General features: G+C 29.0%; 3 protein-coding genes across 3 annotated transcripts; 2 read left to right on the plus strand and 1 right to left on the minus strand.

Annotated features, from left to right (window-relative positions):
• Positions 1–1,337: 1,337 nt before the first annotated feature.
• On the minus strand, positions 1,338–2,515 carry OCT59_026726 (uncharacterized protein; the record flags this gene model as incomplete). Its single annotated transcript, XM_066143388.1, has 7 exons — positions 1,338–1,363; positions 1,461–1,511; positions 1,587–1,660; positions 1,927–1,935; positions 2,018–2,098; positions 2,180–2,196; positions 2,471–2,515. The coding sequence occupies 7 exons, from the start codon at positions 2,513–2,515 to the stop codon at positions 1,338–1,340; spliced, it is 303 nt and encodes a 100-aa protein (XP_065992912.1).
• A 9,825-nt stretch (positions 2,516–12,340) lies between these two features.
• OCT59_026727 (uncharacterized protein) lies at positions 12,341–12,640 on the plus strand (the record flags this gene model as incomplete). Its single annotated transcript, XM_066143389.1, has 1 exon — positions 12,341–12,640. The coding sequence occupies one exon, from the start codon at positions 12,341–12,343 to the stop codon at positions 12,638–12,640; it is 300 nt and encodes a 99-aa protein (XP_065992913.1).
• Positions 12,641–13,441: 801 nt separating this feature from the next.
• Positions 13,442–13,684, plus strand: OCT59_026728 (uncharacterized protein; the record flags this gene model as incomplete). The annotated part of the gene is made up of 1 exon (XM_066143390.1): positions 13,442–13,684. One exon carries the CDS (start codon positions 13,442–13,444, stop codon positions 13,682–13,684), a length of 243 nt encoding a protein of 80 aa, XP_065992914.1.
• Positions 13,685–20,226: the final 6,542 nt, after the last annotated feature.

Here is a 20,226-nt window from a genome sequence, read left to right on the forward strand (position 1 = left end):
GCAAAGTATATGATGTAGGATTGCGTGGTACTATTCAATATTGGATACGTCGTAGAGCTGAATTAGATAAGGTCTCAGAGAATGATTTTCTTTACATTTAGCGCAGATATGCATTGGCAAGACTTACATAATCTAATGCCTAATGGAAAAAATTCTGTAAACACAGAAACAGTCCAGGAAGCTGCCAGACGCCGGCGTAAAGATCTCATAAATAATCTCCATAGTTCTTTGAAAAGCGATTTAAAGTTTTTTTTGAGAAAGTGTTAATTCCTAAATGGGGATTAGTTGACTGGTGGTATCGATTTGAGTGGCAACATCATGGTAATGTTCATGTTCATGGCATTGCCAAGCGAAAAGAAGCATCAGGAATCGATTGGGAAAACATGAAAAATAATGATGAAATAAGATTCTTTAGTTACAACAATCAATCCCGACCTGAATGCACTTCCTTCTGATCACCACCAATGCCAAAAGCACTCTGAAGACTTTAATGATAATAATGGTTACCTTACTTACCTAGAACTAACAACTGCCAGAAATGATCCACTTATAAATCCACATGATCGTATTCAATTACAGGGATGGAGGGCAAATGTTGATTTGATACCCATCCTTACCAAGCAGTATGTTTCGAGTATGCTAGTGAAGCAGAACCACGGTGCTTAGGGTCCTTAGCCTTCTCAGAAGTGTTGGACAAAGCTCATCGTAATGATACCCCAATGATCCAGCTGTTAAAACATTCCAAAAGTTGCTCATTTACACAGTCGGAGAACATGATAAGAAACTTGTCATCATCTTCAATTACCGCTCTATCATAGTAGCCGAAATTTTGTCAGTCTAAAACTTAACAAAGAGGCGAATCAACAGCTTCGTGATAGTAATGAAAATGTTCCAAATAATGAGAACAATGGAATTATGTAACCAGATGCCTCACCTCTACAAAGATATTGTAGTAGACCTGCCGAACTTGAGGAACTTTCATTGTTTAAATTGGATCAGCAATATAAATTAGTAAAAGGCAACTGGGTAGAATGCTCTGGTGAAAACATTGTACGTATTTAGCCACGTCCATTATAGAGACCTTCTTAGCCTCACAGGGAATCACACTCTTTCATGGATTGATTTATATAACCAACATCTTGTAGATCAATGATGACCCTAATGATTTAATTGGATGATATTCAAGAAGTTGAAGGTAACGATTCTGATGAAGAAGACGACGACACGCCACAGGAAGCGTATGAACTTCGAACTGGCTGGATGTTACTGGCTGAAATGATGGCAAATAGACAGACGCGTAGCTTAGATGACTTTAGTGCGCGTGATATTGATAGAAATCACAACGAAAGTTTGCTACGATACCCTGAAATTGAAGAGGCAGAAAGCTTCATTCAGCAGGCAATTGGTAACAACTAGTATCGACCTTAGAACTCTAAATGAGAAACAAAGGAAAAACATACGTGAAAGAGTAGAATCCATAGCACCTTTAAGAATTATTGCCATGGGTACTGCTGGAACCGGCAAATCTTACCTTATTAATGCTATTCGGGGAAGGTTATATGAGATTGCAAAGAAACATAACTTACATGAGAACAATATGGTAGTTGCTCCAACAGGTGTTGCGGCTTTTAACGTTGAAGGCAGCACTATACATTCGTCACTTTCTGTTCCAATATGCGGGTAAACATTGAGAATCTTTGAAGAAAACTAAAATATATAGAATATTTATAATCGATGAAAAGAGTATGGTAGGATGTCGTTTTCTTGCTATAATTGATTTACGGCTGTGGCAAACATTTCCGGATCACTACAATATTCCCTTTGGTAGCCGATCCATAATTCTTATTGGTGACTTTGGACAGCTTCCTCCGGCATGTGATGTTCCCATGTATTCTCAGGACTCTCGAGATCATATGGTCGTAGTACCTATAGTCACTTCAAGAAATTTATAAACTTGAGGCTATGCAAAGATAACTCGGATAAACAACAACATTCAGAAACCTGTCATATCACTTACGTGATTGAAGGTCTACACGATCCGAATTCCAGAAATATTCCTGAATCAGAGAGAAAAACTTCTTCAGATGCCATCAATGTTCTAACAACATGGGAAGAAGTGGATAAAATAAATTTGAATAAACTTCGATTATTAAATCAACCCGTTGCCAACGGTACATACGGGTGGATCTGAAGCTTCTAAGGCCGATTCCGAAACTGCAAAAGAAATTAAAGTCGAAATATTATTATGCAGAATGCTGCTGGTCTTATAAATGGGATAATGGGGACAATAACAGATATTTTATATAAAGAATCTTTACCTGAGTTTCATTTGACAGTATAACGGTCCAATTCTTAGGAATATAGCCTATTGTTCTACGATATAAGACGTATGTGGGAAAAGTTCAATTTCCACTTTCTCTTGCGTGGGCCATCACAGCTCGTAAATTGCAAGGTCTGACTTTATCAAAACCAGTAATAGACCTTGGGAAGAAGGAATTTGCGGCTGGCTTGTCATTTGTAGCAATTTTCCGTGTTCGTTCTCTTGATGATATTCTTTTCAAACACTTTAGTTTAAACAGACTTGAGCGTAAAAGGTTGAAAGAGCGAATAGCAGAAGAAACTAGATTAAATGGAATACAACGATTTAAATCTTTCTCATTTTTTTTAATAACCAAATTTTTATTTTTGGTTTTGAAAAAGATTATCAGAATATCTGTGTTACAAAAAAAAAGGTTATTAGTGGAAATTGGCTGAACCAACTTTTTCTTATGGATAATACAAATAATTAAAGGTGATTAATTAAAGGTGATTGCAAACGTTTTATAGTAGATTTATTTTTCAAAATTCTGAATTCATATTTTTTTTTTGTTAATATTTGCTTCTTCTAAAGATCTTATACAGGTTCAACAAAATTCATGTCAAGTATAGTAATTTAAACTCTGATAATATCAATTCACCGAAGTCAGACTTTATTCATATAATAATGTGATCTAATGATAAATTTATTTCAAAAAAAAAGAGTTTAAAATAAAAAATACAAGTAAAATTAAAAAAAAATCATTTTCATCTTGAGAAAAAAAAATCGAGGAAGATGAAGAAAATCAGAGGGAAAGAAAACAGAAAATACAATTAAAAGAAGATATATTAAAAGAAAATATAATGTAGGCGAGCGGAATGCGCTTATTGATGAATCAAAACAAGACAGTCCTTCTAAAACATGGAAGCTAGATCTTGTTGGCAGTTCTTTAGTTTCAACATTTATATGAAGCTTCTCATCAGGCCTACTCCAAGAGTTAAAGAAATTTTGTTATTATTCAATGTAGTAGGTTTTGGCGAATTCTTTTTACGTTAAGATTTTATCTTTGCAATCTCACGTGACCGTAAGATTTTTATAGGCGCGCGTTCCGCCCGCCAACATTAAATCTTTTTTTAATTGTGCCTTCCGGTTTCTTTCTCTCTGATTTTCTCCCTCTTCCCACACCATTTTATTAACCGGAGCAACGATAGGCGATTTTTTCTTAATTTTCTTAACGATCAAATCTATCTGTACTTGTAACCCATAAAGCTGAAAAGCTATCGGGCTAATTCCAAGTCAAGTATAGAAAGATTTGTCTCATGAGTAGGAGGAGCGCCGATATTTTTTTTTTGTAGACCCGAGCAATTCTAACAAAAGAAGAAGAAGTCATTGATCTTTTAGTAAATAGTTTTTTATCAAATTACAAATGAAGTCATTGATAATAAATAATTTTTTATCATAAATTACCTTGAAAATAGCGCGCATCAAAACGTTCACGACGTACTCAAGAAAATCTTGAGCAAAATGATTCTTCTATACAACTTTGTATAGTTGTGAAAAAAATGTATTGTTGTGCGGGTAGTTGTGAAAAAAAATTTTCGATGAAGTTTTTAAGTTTAAAAATTAACCACTGTTTAGACCAAGACCTCTATTTATATACAAAATTGCAAGTTACTGAATTAGGATCGTGTTTCGTATTTTGTTGGAATTATCGTGTTTTGTTGTGAAGAATTTTAGATTGTTTTGATTCGTAACTGTAAAAGGAAAAGCACGTAACTGACTTAATACGTAACTGACTTTAACCCACGTGTAATACTATAATACTTTGTAATAACAAATTGCGTGAAGTCGTGAATTAGTAAAATTCATTAGACGTGACGTGACGCGCGTGACGCTCAAAAGATGACTTAGAAAAACGAAGTATAGTACTAAACGTAAAAATAATATTAATAAAAAATTCAATAGATTTAAATCATAAATTAGTAATTATGTACAATTTTAATAAAAAATTGAGTCCATTACTGTCGAACCGTTATCCGGGATATCGTAATTCGTAATTGTTGCGCCACTACTGCCACTACTATAATGGTGGATTTAAATTTATCCGGATTCCTGTCAAAATCCGGATATTTAATCATCCGGATATCCGGGAAAATAAATTACCCGGTCACGAAAAGTCCATAAGCAGCAAATTTTAAATCCTTTCAAAGAATTCTCAGCCTTTTTTTATTTCTTGTTGATATTCACGATTTCACGCATTGACATTATCATATGGTCGGCTTTTTGTTTTTCTCAGAAGCAGAAAAGCCTTTAACAAGGTAAAATTCAAGAATTCTTAGTTGTGAAATAATTTTTCTCTCCAATTTTATTTCGCAATCTCTTTGTATTACAATATAGATTAAAGAATAAAGTAAACAATTGAAAAGTCTGATGATATAAAGTAAATATTTTTATGCCTAATAACTAATTATCCAAGGTTTTACACAAATAAAAAAATGAAGCATACCCTGTTATATAAAATAAGATAAATAATCATGTTCAGTTCCTAATCAATTAAACTTTTTATATGTTTATTTATTGTTCCTGAATTCAGTTTTTTGTAAATTTAACAATAAATGATGTAGATAGTACAACGACAAATGAACTAATAATATGACAGGTCGGTAGACTTGACATTTCCTGAAATATATTACACTAAGATTTTGCGATGGCAAGAATTGTTGGAGGAAAAAAAAGAATATTTTAAAACAAAGAAGAATATGATATGATAGTAGCAAATAATTCTGACAACAATTTATACATTTTATATTTAAGAATTCGATAGAATTCGATTAACCGATTCCGATTAACCACGATTTATTTTATTTAACCTATTTTTTCATAATAACAAAAATCACTACCATAGATAGGTAGAGATAATCATAGTGTAATTTAAAATCTTTTTTTTTAAAAAAGTACTGAGTAATATTACGTAGAATTTTAAAATTTAAGTTTCGCTTAATTTAATATTGAATATATTAGTGACCATACGACACACAAACACGCCATAGCATCAAATTCTTAGATATAACTTCGAAAGTATTTGAAGAAATGTTCTTGTAATTTCTTACGCCACAACTTTTGAATTCTAAAATAGAAAGAAAATTAAAAAGAAACCCTTCTTACACATCTATTTTTATTAGCTGAATTTTTTTATTTTCTAAAAGGTTGTTGCAAAGGTCGAAACTATTTTGATAAGAATTAATTTTTACATTTATATTTTTCGCATTGACTATTGATGGTAAATGGATTTAAGAATCAGATATTGTTGCTACAAAATTTCAAGAAAATTCGATGATTAGGTTTGTATTTTCAGGTTTTAACGTGAATAAGGGAATATTAGTTTTTTGAGTATGTCGATGATGAAATTATATTTAAAATTTTCGTGTAGGATAATCATCGGTTTGATTTTTAATATATATTTAGTTTTTAAGATGGCGCAGCAGATATTGTACCTAATCTTAATTTCGTAATCAAGATAATGGTACAGCAATAGATAAGAACGTCACATTCATTACATTTTATAATAAAATCATATTTTTTGATTTATAATTTATTTTTACATATAAAAAAGGAGACAATTTATAAGCTTATTTTTGGATAAAATTTTTAAAAAAGTGAAACGAAAACGGAAAAGAATTGAAGTAGATTACTTCGTATGCTATAGATTGCAAAAAGATTAAATTAGTTGAGAGTTGTAATTTGGATAAATTCATTTTATTTTAATTAATTCATCTTAACTAACCATAATTTTATTTTTCTTTTTTCTTTTTTTTTCGGGGGAAAACGGTTTTTGAGAACGGTTTTGATGGCGGTTTTGATGGCGGTTTTGATGGTTTTGGGGGAATAATTCTTTTTTTTTTTGATAATTTTATTTTTGTTAATTTTGTTAATGAAATAAGATCATAATTAATATCTTAAGTTTTTTTAGAATATCTTCATATTCTTATTTTGACCGGGACTGTTTTATGGTTGCTTTTATATTTAATTTTTAAACCTTGCGCAGCATCATACGAACCATAAAAGTCAAATGAAACGAATAAGGATACATATTACAAATCAAAAAACTTAATTAAAAGGAAGAACAACGCGTAATAACATACATGAAAATGATTAAATCGCGGAAAATCGCGGAAATCACAGAAATAAATTATAAATATTATAAATAAATAAATAAATATCCCGCCATTTCAACATCTTTGTGTAAATCATGAGATGAAGCAACTAAGAAAAACAAATATGAGCCTGTAATCTAAATTAATCGAAACAATAACGCCTCTATGTTCCTTTCAAAGAAAGATAATGCGTCTGTTTAATTTCATACATAATTATTGTTTGAATGATACGGATGGATACGAAGATACGGAAATAATTAACGTAAAAAAAGTAAAATATTTTAAAGTGTACTGTATAATGAATGAATGAATTATCGTAAAATTTATTCAAGGGCATATAAATGAATATAATTTATTAATTTATAAAAATAAATAAATTATATAAATATATTACATACAATATTTTAATTTTTTAATTTTAAAAACAAAAAATTACGTGGCTAATAATTATTTTCTTACTAAACCATATTTGGATCCTTTGCAGATCCTGAGCAGGGTGAAATTTCCCACCAATTATCTATTTTTATTGATAAAAAACACGTCGATCAGCGATCTTTTTGGTTATTCCACGAATTAACGAATTACTAAAATGAAAATCTTGAACAAAGGACATGATGCTTTGAAACATCATAAGCATATGATAAAAGTTTTAAGTTTAACGAAAAAGTCAATATATTGTCATTTGATTAATAATTATATATGCAAATAAAATCATGAATTATCGAAAGTTATCAGTTATCATTATTCAATCATATATTGATCACCTAAAATATTGGAGTTGATCTTAATCGTAAATAACCAATGATTTATGGCATTGAATTAGTTTATTATTGATTGATTTAATTTCGTGATATGTTTCTATTTTTTTTTTTAATTTGATTATTAAAAATTTTTTTTGGTACTTCGTTACAAATACATTCCGTTTCAAAATTGATTTCATTGATTAACTTAATTTTCGACTAAAAAAAAATGGAAATAATTAAATAATTATTCAGGGATTAAATATTTTAAATTATTTAAAAACGGATTATATTAAAATTTAAGGTTCATAATATAATGTTATAGTTTCGTTATTTTATTTTGTTCTATAAATTCCATATATGGAAGTTCCCCCTGAATTACAAGTTTATTAAGTTGTAAATAAATTGATAAATCAGATAACGAATTTTTGATTTGTAATCTTTGAATATTATTATTATTTAGAGAGTTGCAGTAATTTTTGTTAAAAGGTTATTGGTTACTAATTAATAATTATGTTTTTTTTAATAATAGTACCAATCATCTCCAAAAGGACCAAACTATTATCCAAACTATTATTTTTTTTATTTTCGTTTAAGAAAGATTTTGAAATTCCAGAGCGTGATAGAATTTTCCAATATAAACGCGTGATTTCAATAATAAAGAAATTCTAAATTACATATATTGATTGTAATAAATTATAATAAAACCTTATCGTTTACGGAGTTCCGCAATTATGCAAAGGAGAACAATAATATCGAACGAAATAATATTATATAATTAAAGTTCTGTAAAAAGAACAAAGAACATGGATCAAAAAGACTATTTTTGTAGTCGTTATTATAAGATTGTATTTTTATTTTTTTAATCTTTTAATCAAATACAGAATTAAATAATGAATCAAACATATGTGAAACATTACAAAAAATATATTTCTAATATTACAAATTATTTCACATGCACAAAAAAAAAATATCGTGAGAAGGAGAACTTTAAATTTTATTATCGTTATCAGTTATTATTGATTTTCAAATAAATAATTCTAAAAAAATATGTTACATTCGAAAATTCCAATGGATGCATATTGGCGTTTATTTATCTTATCTGCCATCCATCCTTTGTTATTGTTTAAATTTATTTTTTTTAAAAAAAATAATAAAGTCCCAAGTAAAGTTAATAAATGAATGATCAACACAAATAAGTAAATTTAGGTAAATTATTATTAAATTCCTATTTTTATAAAAGGTTTTTGTTAAAAAAAGAATTTTAGAAGTTGTATCGCGAAATTCGAAATTTTCTTCTCATTTATAATTACATTTTTTTGTCACACAGGTAGATCACATACAATTGACGTCTTTTTGAAACAAATCAAAAAAGTATTAATTATTTATTTGTTTACAAAATGCGATGTCTAACAAAAAAAAAGCACCAACATTTTTTTTCGGTGAATAAAAGTTTGTTGAAATAAAAAAAAAATTGATTTGTTCTACTGATTATAGAAACTTTAGGTGTCGTGACACCGATTAAGACGTATATGAATTTATATGAATCGTTTTATTTTGAAAAACAAACTTGTGATACAATTATATCTGTAGTTATAATAATTTTCCCATAAAGGAAAAATATTCTTCATCTCCTTACAGTATGATAGAATTATGCTTCTCTAACATTTGATTTTTCAAATCATACGATGAAAAAATAAATAATCAATATAATTGTTTGGATATAGTTCATGTAATTAAAAACAATATCGTGAGAAATTTTTTTATTATGTTTGACAAACTCCCCAAACATAAACTCTTTTATTTACTGTTACATATCAGATAGATGTTGTATTCCGTTATCGTATATCATTCTCTATTCGTATAAGTTATTAAATAATTATTAATCATTTAACTTTAAGATCACTCATACTTATTATAGTATGAACAAAAATCTATTATACAGTTACCAATCGTTTATGGAAATTTATTGTTTCCATCAAGTATAAGATTTACACAATATTCACACTAAAATACAGTACATTTGGTAAATCCGGCCGGTATTATAAACTTGGGCAGAACTACATTTTTAATATAAAAATGTACTTCTTTTAAACTAATCTTTTAATATCAATCTTATATTTAATTATCAAACTTAATAATCATTTATTCAAATTACATTTGTTTAAACTTAACAATTTGTTCATTTATTAATTTTTATTTCTTTTTTTAATATTTCACTTTACATTCTTTCAATCTCTTAATTTAAATCATAACTTATTTTATAATAATAATTTCTTTTTATTTGTTGATTTTTACCAAAATATTCTTATCAAAAACTTTTACCAAAATTTTTCCCTTTTATGAATTCTTTCACTTTAGACCTCTGTTTTATATTTAGTATAACTTTCCAGTAAAAAGTTTTCATTAGGTTTTTGTAAAAAAAAATGTAAACAAATTAATATAACATTTTTAATACAATTATGAGCATCCATTTGTACATTATTTGTCAATATTTTTATGTAGAATTCAAAGATAATTTGTTATAAATTTGAAGTAAATTTGTATTTTATAGTGCATCTTTTGCTATGAGCCTATGACAAATAGTTAAAATATAATTTATCATAATTTAAAAAAAATATTACTAAAAAAGAAATCCAAAGAGCTTAAAAGAAAAAAAAAGTGAGAATATGTAAATAAAAATATTAGAATACATTAATAATATAACTAAAGCTAAATGAAAACAAAGTACTTACATTCAAATAAATGCTTTAAAATTACTTATACTTTTTTACATTTGTAAGCAGAGTATTTTACTGCTAAAAAGGATTTTTTACCAGTTTTTTTTACTTTACATTTTTGATTAGAAGTTCCAAAAGCTTCATCATTATTAATATTTGGTTAGTTTATTTTAAACTTATAATCTGGATATTTTGCTGTTAAAGAGGAGTCTTTACCAATTTCTTTTGCTTCATATTCCTAACCAATAGAAGTTTTAACAGTTTTGCCATTATCAATATTTGATTGTTTTACTTTAAGCTTATAATCAGGACACTTTATTGTTAGAAAAGGAGTCTTTATTAGCTTCTTTTGCTTTATACAAAAGATTATATTGAATGTGCAAATCTTTTATTTAAAGTATTTAAAAGGTTTAAAAATAATGGTGAAGAGAATTATTTAAATAATTATATTATTCCAACAATTTATGACTAGCTAGAACAAGTAAATATTAGAAGAGCTATAGTATTAAGAAATAATAAAGAACTAAAATCTGAAATTCCTTTAAAAATATTAAATTTAATTCCTATAATTGGTTCTTTTCAAAATCTTACTTACTTATAATAAAGATCATTATAGAAAATTGGCCCTTTACTAATAATTTTTACCTTGTTTTTTTCTTAAATTCTATTGGTTAATTTGCTAAAAAGTAAAAAAATTATATATAAAATTTTCTTTTGTAATAGGATTTGCAAAGAATTTTATATGATTTTTATCTTAAATCTATCTTATAAGTAAGCAGAACCCTTTCTTTTTATATACTACAGTAGCTTTTAAAAGCAATGTAACACCTGTATTACTGATCATTAAATATACATTATTTTGTCATATGATATCCAATAAAAGTGAAATTTATTCTATTAATAATTTATCAGATAATCTTACTAAATATATAAATTTCACATGTTTTGTTTTTATATCACATGTTTAGAGTATAAATCAGTGTTACGTTGCTTTTATCACTATAATAAAGAAAAATATTTTAATTATTCTTATCTTCTAAATTATTTTCTAAGTGTAATGTAATGTAAATTCTCAAATAGTGGGTATATTTACCTACTTCTTTATTTCAAAATGCCTAAAAATACATTAAGTATTAAAGATAAAATTAAGGCCATTACACTATTTGAAGAAGATTATAGTTATCATTAAGTTGTATTAAGATTAAGTAATAATGTTCACCCTTTAACAATACTAAAATTAAAAAAAAAAAATATGACAAGGTAGGTACAGTTCAAAATAAGCCACTTAAAAATTGACTTTATCTATTAATAGAAAGAGATAAGAGAAAAATTATATGTAAAATTATAATAAATGAATGTTCAACAGTCATTAATGTTCAAAAATCATTGAAAAAATAGAGGTTAGTGCTAATACAATTAGGAGAACTCTTAAAAAAAATGGTCTAAGTTCAAGAGTAAAGCACTATTATCTAAAATTCACCAAAAAAAATGTTTAAAGTTTGCAATAAAATATAAAAACTGGACTGTTGAAAATTAGAAAAAAGTAATTTGGTCAGACAAATCTAAATTTCAAATATTTGGGTTTGATGGTAAGAAATATTATTGAAAAAAATATGGTAAGTTGTTAAATAATAAACATGTGAAGCCTATGGTAAAGTTTAATGAAGGAAGTATTTTTGTTTGGAAATATTTTATATATTTAGGTGTTAGATATTTTACTCGAATTAAGAGAGGATTAGATGGAGATCTCTATTGTCAAATACTTAATGATGAGTTTTTAAATACTTTATAGAAACTTCAAATTTTCAAATAATATCATTTTGATATCATTTTAATATTGATTTAATATCAATTTAATATCAATATGATATTAAAATAAAATATTATCATTTTAATATTAAAATGATATTAAAATAGTATCAAAATGATATTAAAATGATAATTAAAATAATATTGAAACAATATATTTAAGTTTAACTTAAAGATGTCATTTCGATGTCATTTTAATTATTATTTTGATATTATTTTAATATTAATTTAATATTGATTTAATATTGATATAATATCAAAATGATAATACTTTATTTTGATATCATATCGATATTGAATCAATATTAAAATAATATCAAAATAATACCATTAAGATAAACTTAATGATATCAATTTTATATTAATTAAAAATGTTAAGTTTTTGTAAAGTAGGCAAAAATTATAACCAACAAGTCTTTTTAAAAAAATTTGTGCACTTGAAAATCAATATATTTTTAATTAAAAATATATACTTTCTTAGAAAATAAAAATTTTTTATGATATTACTAGCAAAAAAATCCTTGAAAAAAAGTACAGGACACTGCATTCAACAAATTATTCAACGCAGGTAAGGAGTTATGTGCTAAACATATAGATGAGTCAGATGAGTATGATTAGAACATGCTTGTATATGAGATAGAGGATTTATCTGAATATGGTATTACTCCTACTGAATATTATATCAACTTCAGGGTCATATTATACAGCTTTAGAAGTTGGGTCAATGAAACCAGAGGCCTAATTAATACATTTACACTGATCAAGTACAAAGAACTTGCGGATATTATAAGAGCGTATAAGGTAAATAGAGACATCAAGATCATCTCCACGCCTTCTGGTTATGAAACTATGAAGATGAATAAAGGGAAGGTACAAGAGATCCCAGTGGAGTGTCCAAAGACTGATATAGAGCGTAAATAAGAAGCTGCCAATGGACTTGTAGATGAGTTTGGTGAAGTGGATATTGATGAGGTCTATGATATGATTGACTCCATTTAATAAGATAAGTGTCACGTAATTATCTTATATTTTTTGTTCTAAATTATCCTACACTTATTATAAAGAAAAGCTATATTACAACTGAATACAATTCGTAGTTATATCAAATGGCCCATTCAAAAATTGCACACGCCTTACCAACACGACCTGATATCAAAGAACTCCAATATTCTGGTGCTTGCTTTTCACAAAGGGCTATAACTAGTGTTCTGAATGGATTGAATCAGATCGGATTTGAGATGAATCCGATCCGATCTGAATTCAGATCAAAAATAATTGGATCTGATCTGATCTGAATCTGAAATGAACTTGATTCAATTCGGTCTGAATCCAATTTGAATAAAACTGATCTGATCTGAATTCAATCTGAATCAGAAATTAAAAAAACGTTTTGCAACATTTTTTTAAAGATTTATTTAATAAAAAACGTTACGTTCATACTAATTTTTAAAAATTGTGAGTGATTAGCTGAGTTTATAAATGACCGGGAATCTTCATTTAGTTATTTCCCGGTCTCATATAGATAGCCAGAAAATTACTAATTTTAGTTTAAAATAGTTAAAATAGTTATGGTCCGGTGCAAAAAGATTCGTACCTCACCAAAAAAGGAAAGGATTTACACCAAGGAGAAATCCTGTATAACTAAACATATCGGTCTGAAATTCACACGTTTGTTAGAATATAACCATCTGAATCTGCTGCTTAAAAAATTTTTATTATACAATGCTTCCTTCTTTCTCAAAACGAAGTGGCGCACCACTAACAGACAATGAAAAATTAATGATAATAAATGCGCATAATTATCTCTCTAAGGTTAACTTTCCAGAAGAAAGCCATCCGAAGTCCACATTACGCAAGCGAGTTGCTGAGGCACTGGGTGTTGCAGAAAGTACAGTTGGGTGCGTTGTGGCAGACTGGAATAAGCGCAATGACGGTACATTTACTAAGGTTGCTTGCCGAAACTAGAGGGTTTCGGCAGAATGGCGTACGCGAAACTGCCGAAACTAGTTTCGCGAAATCATCAAGAAATGCCGAAACTGCGAAACCTATCAAAATCGCGAAATTGCCGTAACTTGCCGAAACTGTTTCGGCGTTTCGGCAATACTTTCTATATGATTTAATTAGAGTTTCGGCATTTAAACAATTTATAAGAATAAAGATTAAAGACAATATGATTTTTTGTATGTAAATATTTATTTTATAATATTTAATATTAAACTAATAAAATACACGATTAAAAATATAATAAAAATTAAAATTTAATAATATCTTTATCTTCTATGTGGGGACCTGCTTCTACCTCTTCTTCTATCTCTACTTCTGTCCCGTCTTCTATCTCTACTTCTATCTCGTCTTCTATCTCTACTTCTATCTCGTCTTCTATCTCTACTTCTTGATCTACTTCGATCGGGACCTAGATCGCGACCTTCTTCTTTCCCTTCGCAATCTATATTCATATCGACGTCGATCATGCGCAGCATGCTGCCGTCGATACTCTCGTCTAAACAGATCTAAAATCCAATAAAAATATTAATGAATTGAATGAATTGCCTAAATAAAATTAATTTAAAATAATAATTAATAATAATTACCGGTTTGTAACCAGAATTCATCGTTCATATCAGCAAAACACGCTCTATCGAAACTATTTGGGCTTATAATAGGAATGTCGTCATCATTATTATTTATTATCCTACTGAGGTTTTCATAACCTCGTTTGAGGGCATTCCATTTTGTTTGGCATTGCCTGGGTGTCGCTGCAAATCCCGTTGCAACGAACACCCTACTTGCTATTATTGTCCATGCATTTACATGATGACGGTTTGCAATTCTTTCGAATTGCTGATGTAAGTTTCTCCGCTCCGCGATTAATTGCCTAGCTGCGTTAATCGTCCATTGGAATACTGGTGGTGGCGGTGGGACAAAAGGTACTAATGCTGCCATTTTTTATTTTTATGATTTTTTCGTAACTTGAAATTTGAAAATTAAATACAATTTGAAAATTAAAATACAATTTGGTTTTGAATTGCGAAAAAAAAATTCAAATTTCATAATATTTATAATAATTTTAAAATTCGTTATAATGTTTAAAACATGAACTGATGAACATAATAACATTCTACATAATTAAAGTATTTGTAACAAAATAAACACAGTTTTGATTCTAATGTAATAAATTTAATTAACGCAGTTCTAAATTTTTTTTGTAACGCAGTTCTTAAAATTTATTGATCTAATGTAATAAATTTAATTAACGAAGTCCTTAAAACTTATTGATTCTAATATAATATGCTTATCCTTATTCCTTAATTAAATTGCACTATTTTTAAAATATAATATGCTTATCCTTATTCCTTAATTAAATTGCACTATTTTTAAAATATAATATGCTTATCCTTATTCCTTAATTAAATTGCAATGTTTTAAAATATAATATAAAATTACAATTGCCTGCATTGCCTGCATAATTATATGTTAACTGGACTTTGATCGCGAATATTTTGCCCTGCATAATTACATCATTTATTTCCTAAATAGTATCATTATTTAAATCACATGATATTAGAATTAATTCTCATTGGATTAACTATTGTAATTATTTCTCATTATTATTATTCCTCATTATCATCATAATTATCGTCATTATTATCACCGTCATCCATACCTAATACATCATCTATATCATAATCATAGTCACCTTCTCCCCGGGTCTCTTTGTTATTACCACTATCATCAACTTCATCATCTTCCGCATTATTTTCATCTGAATCATCCAATATATCTCTTGGAATATCGCCGATTTCACTAGTAATTGAATCATGCGATAAATTAACAAATTGATCAATCCATAGACTTTCGATTACTACACGGCAATTGTCTTCGGGTATTGTTTCGCCGCTTGTAGTTAATCTCTGAGTAGAAGCTTGCTCCTCATTATATTCCTCATCGTCATCTTCTGCAAAAGCTTCTGCAATACGTATATTGATCTCATCATAACTAAGACGAGTATTCTTTTTTTGATCAATTCCATAAAATCCAAGTTCAGTTTTTGAATTGGATTTCCAATACAAAATTAATTTGCACATGGATTCTAGTTTATCCACATTAAGATTTAAGCGACGTTTATGAAATAGCCATCCTAAAGTCGAAAATCCACGTTCGCAAGTTGCTGAGTTAGGACATATTGCAAATAGATAACTTGCAATTCTTGGCAGGACATCTGGTTCTGGTTCGGTATTAATATATTTCCACCAATTCACGGGATTATCTTTAGCAAAACCGATATCTAGGTCAAATGGCTCTTGCTCATTAATATATTTCTGTATTTGATCACATAAAGTTTCAGCTTCGTAACGGTCGAAACCTAAATTTTTCCCGATTGAAGCTGCACATTTGATAATTCTCATGAGGGCGCATTTTTTAAGTGGCGCGTTTCTAAATCTGGGATCCATAAAAAAACAAGTAATATACTTATCATCATCGAATTCATCAAATCTTTCATTTATTACTTTGATACAATGACTTCGGAATGCAGGATTTAATGATTTGGGTAACTTTTTTAATGTAGCTGCAAGTCTTGCCAAGCTCAGGAAACAATCTGCAAGTGTAGCTCTTCTCGATTCTAATGAAAGTACCGCTTTTCTTAGAGGATCCAGAACAAATCCAAGAACTCGTAAATTTGAAAAAAAATTTCTCGATTGAATAATCGGTTTTATTTTATCATTTGTTAGCACTTTATCGTGATCGCTGGCCATTTCTTCTAGTGCTGATTCCAAATTTATTACTGAATTTACGGATTCACTAGCAGTAGTCCAGCGTGTCTTGCAATATAATTTTAATCCTCCTCCACTAATTCCTTTTTCTTTAATTATTTGAGCAAGTTTTGCATTAGCCTGATGAGAACTTCTAAAAAAGGTTGTCAAAATATTAACACGTTTTAATAAACGTTCCCCAAACTTCTCCTTGACGATGTCGCATGCAATTAAATTGATAGAATGTGCAACGCATCGCACATTCTCAATCTTTGGATGATTCTCATGTATAATTTTTCGTGCATTACGAACATTGGCCGCATTATCGGAAACTACAGCACATATTCGATCTTCTCCAATACCTTCTATAACCTTTTCAATTACCGTAACTAGATATTCTGCAGTGTGCGAATTTTCAGACAAATCAGAAAGTTGATAAAGATATTCTTTACGCGACGGAGTCATTACAATGAAGTTCCAAATTGAACGATGTGTACCAGACGTCCAACCATCAAAGGCTAAATTATAAATTAATATTATATAGTAAGTAAGATTAAATAAAAATGACGTATGATAGCCTATTTAATTTAACAAACCTAACGTTAAATTCGTTTCCTTTTCAAGCTCAGAATTAACTTTGAAGTTCACTTGAGCTAATTCACGTTCAAGTAGTTGATTTACTAATACTTCCCTTGTTGGTGTATTGTACCCGGCATTAAGCTCTTTTATAAAATTGATGAAAAAGGGATGTTCCACTACTCTAAACGCAATTCCGCACGCAATAAAAAATTTAACTAATGCACGATTAATTCGTGTACATCTTTGTTCGTTAAGCTCTGTTGAATCATGGTAATCATCCATGTTACTTTGACCTTCAGAGTATTTTCTTTTTTGGATGACTTGGACTTATCTTGCCGTTCCATTACTTTAGTCATATACCTTCTAACAACTGCTGCTGGCGCATCTGGACAATGGTTTGAAAGATGCTCTTCGAGCTTTGAAACTTCACCGCGTGACCATGTATTCTTACAGTACTTGCAGGAGGCGGCAAATTTGCCAGAACCAACAGCTTCTCCTTTATTAATATCTTCCCAAATGCTATTAGGTGGCCGACCTCCTCTATTTTTCATTTTAATGGGTGAATCTTCTATGTGATCAGTCATTTGAAACAGTTTATTATTAATATTATTATTAAGAAAACGGAAGAAAGTAAAAGAAACTTTAGTTCGGTGTTAAAGGAGATGACGGAATTGGGTTTATTAAATGCATGTTACGCATTTTCCTTTAATGAATATAAGCCCCTTAAAAAAAAACTGTAAAAACGTGTAATATCATAATATTAATATGGGAGTTAGAAATGAAAATTCTAACACTAGATAAAGCTTAGAAGAACTAAGACGACGGTAAAATATTGAAGTTTAATCTTTTATCTGTAGATTATTTGATCATCTAAATTATATTATTAATTGGTGTAACTTGGCGTAACTATATGCAAATCTTATGATCAACTATGCCGAAACTACGGAGAAACCTATTATAGAGGTTTCGGCATGTTTCGGCAGTTTCGCAATTTTGACAGGTTTCGCAGTTTCGGCGTTTCGGCGTTTCGGCACTATATAAGAGGTTTCACCTTTCGGCATTAGGCCAAACAGGTTTCGGCAAGCAACCTTAACATTTACACCACATAAAACACTTGGACGGCCTAAATTTCAAACTGATGATGATGTTTCAGAACTTTTGCGTACAAAAATTTTGAATTCCAACAAAACTGCAGAGCAAGTTTCCACACCTGTTCTATGTCAGTTTCTTTCTGAAAATGGATATACATTTTCTAAGTGGAAGTTGCTTCGGGTACTTCATCATTTGGGCTATTATTATGGCCAAGGAGAGCGAAGAAATATTCTTCATGAGTCACCAAATAATGTTGCATTCCGTTGTCGCTATCTCAGGTTTCGTTTTGCCAATTTGGAAGGCCAAAATGATGTTCCACATCGTCCAGAAGTTTTCCTTGATGAATCATATTGCCATTTACATCATATTTCACACAATACATGGGTTCCTCATCAAGGGGTTGTCTTATCACCTGGGCATGGTCCACTGGTAGTAATTTTTGGAGCAATTATTGTATTCCGAAATGGGTCCAGTAACAAATTACATGGTGAACTGGTTCCAAACTCTGTTCATATTTGAATTAAACCACCAGGAAACCGGGGACGAAAAAGAAGCAATGCTGAAGAATGGAATGATGTTCCCAATGTTGTCAAAGATGCAAATATTGTTCCGAATCAGATGGATTACCATGGGAATTTTAATGCAGAAATTTTTGAAGATCTTTTTTCGACACTGTGTGAAACACTTCATGAAAAATACGGACCGGTAAATATCCACATGGATGGGGCAAGCTATCATAAACGTCAGGTTGAAAATATTCCAACTTCAAGCACAAAAAAACAAGAAATAGTGGAGTGGCTAACTGCTCACAATATTTCTTTTTCTAATGAATTACGAAAACCTGAACTATTGGAACTGGTTCAGATGCATAAGGAAAAGGTATCATTTACATGTGTTGAAATAGCAAAACAATATGGCCATGAAGTTTTTTATACGCCACCATATCACTGCGAACTCCAGCCAATTGAAGGTGTTTGGGCAGTTGTAAAAGGTGAAGTTGCAAGGTCGGGACCGCATCCAAACTTATTATCAATTCGAAATACACTTCTGGACGCATTTAAAAATAAAATTAATTCAAAGGTTATACTCGGATTGTGGAGAAAAACGCTTAAAAATGCTAAGGCATATTTTGAGGCTGATGAAAATGCAAATTTAATTGGTGAAGAATCAGATGATTATAGTGACACCGATGATGATGTATGATTTAATGTAAACAATGATATTATAATATTTCCGAATATGTACTGATAAGATTTACATAAAAAAAAATAAAGTTCACTTAATAAAAAAATTTTTTATTACCATTTTTTTTGGTGTACGAATCTTTTTGCACCGGACCATAATATTTAATGAGTGACACGCTCCAGGGAATTACTCATTTATTTCCAGCTCCCCATGAAATAAATAATACTAATATTTGCTAATTGTTGCTAATATTTGTTAATTTATAATGTAATATTTGCTAATTATTGCTAATATCTTTACTTTACTATTTGTTAATAAATGCGCAGCATATTCCAAAAAAAAAAATCATTGCTAATTGTCCGGAGCGAAGCGAAAAATCGATCACTCTGTCCGCCATGTAATGAAATCGCAAATTTTAGTTTTTTATAATAAAAAATGTTTAATTAACGATAGGATATGAAATGTAAATTATGAGTATGCTGAGCAGTTTAATTACTTGTTTAGTTTAGGCTATAGTTTTTAGTAAAGTCGTTTTTTTCAATAAAACGAAACTTTTTTTTCAATAAAAACGAAATTTTTTATTTAATATACCGGACTTGGACTTCAAAATAAGTTGTGGGAATTGGAATTAGAGAGTAGGGGTTTAGGAATGTTAGAAATTTAACTGAACGTCCTTTTATTTTTTTTCTTATGGCAACTAAAATCAATTCTGTATTTCAGAAAATTTTTTAACATTAATATTGCAAAGAATTTTAGGTTAATAATATTTTTACTTCTATTTATTTTTTTTTAAATCACATATTTTTATTTATTATTTGTATATAAATATTTTTTTTTAAATACCTATGTAAATTATGTAAACTATTAAAAATCAGGGTAACAAATAAAATACATAATCAT

Source organism: Rhizophagus irregularis, chromosome 6, assembly GCF_026210795.1.
Source record: "Rhizophagus irregularis chromosome 6, complete sequence".
Classification (NCBI taxonomy): Eukaryota; Fungi; Glomeromycota; class Glomeromycetes; order Glomerales; family Glomeraceae; genus Rhizophagus; species Rhizophagus irregularis.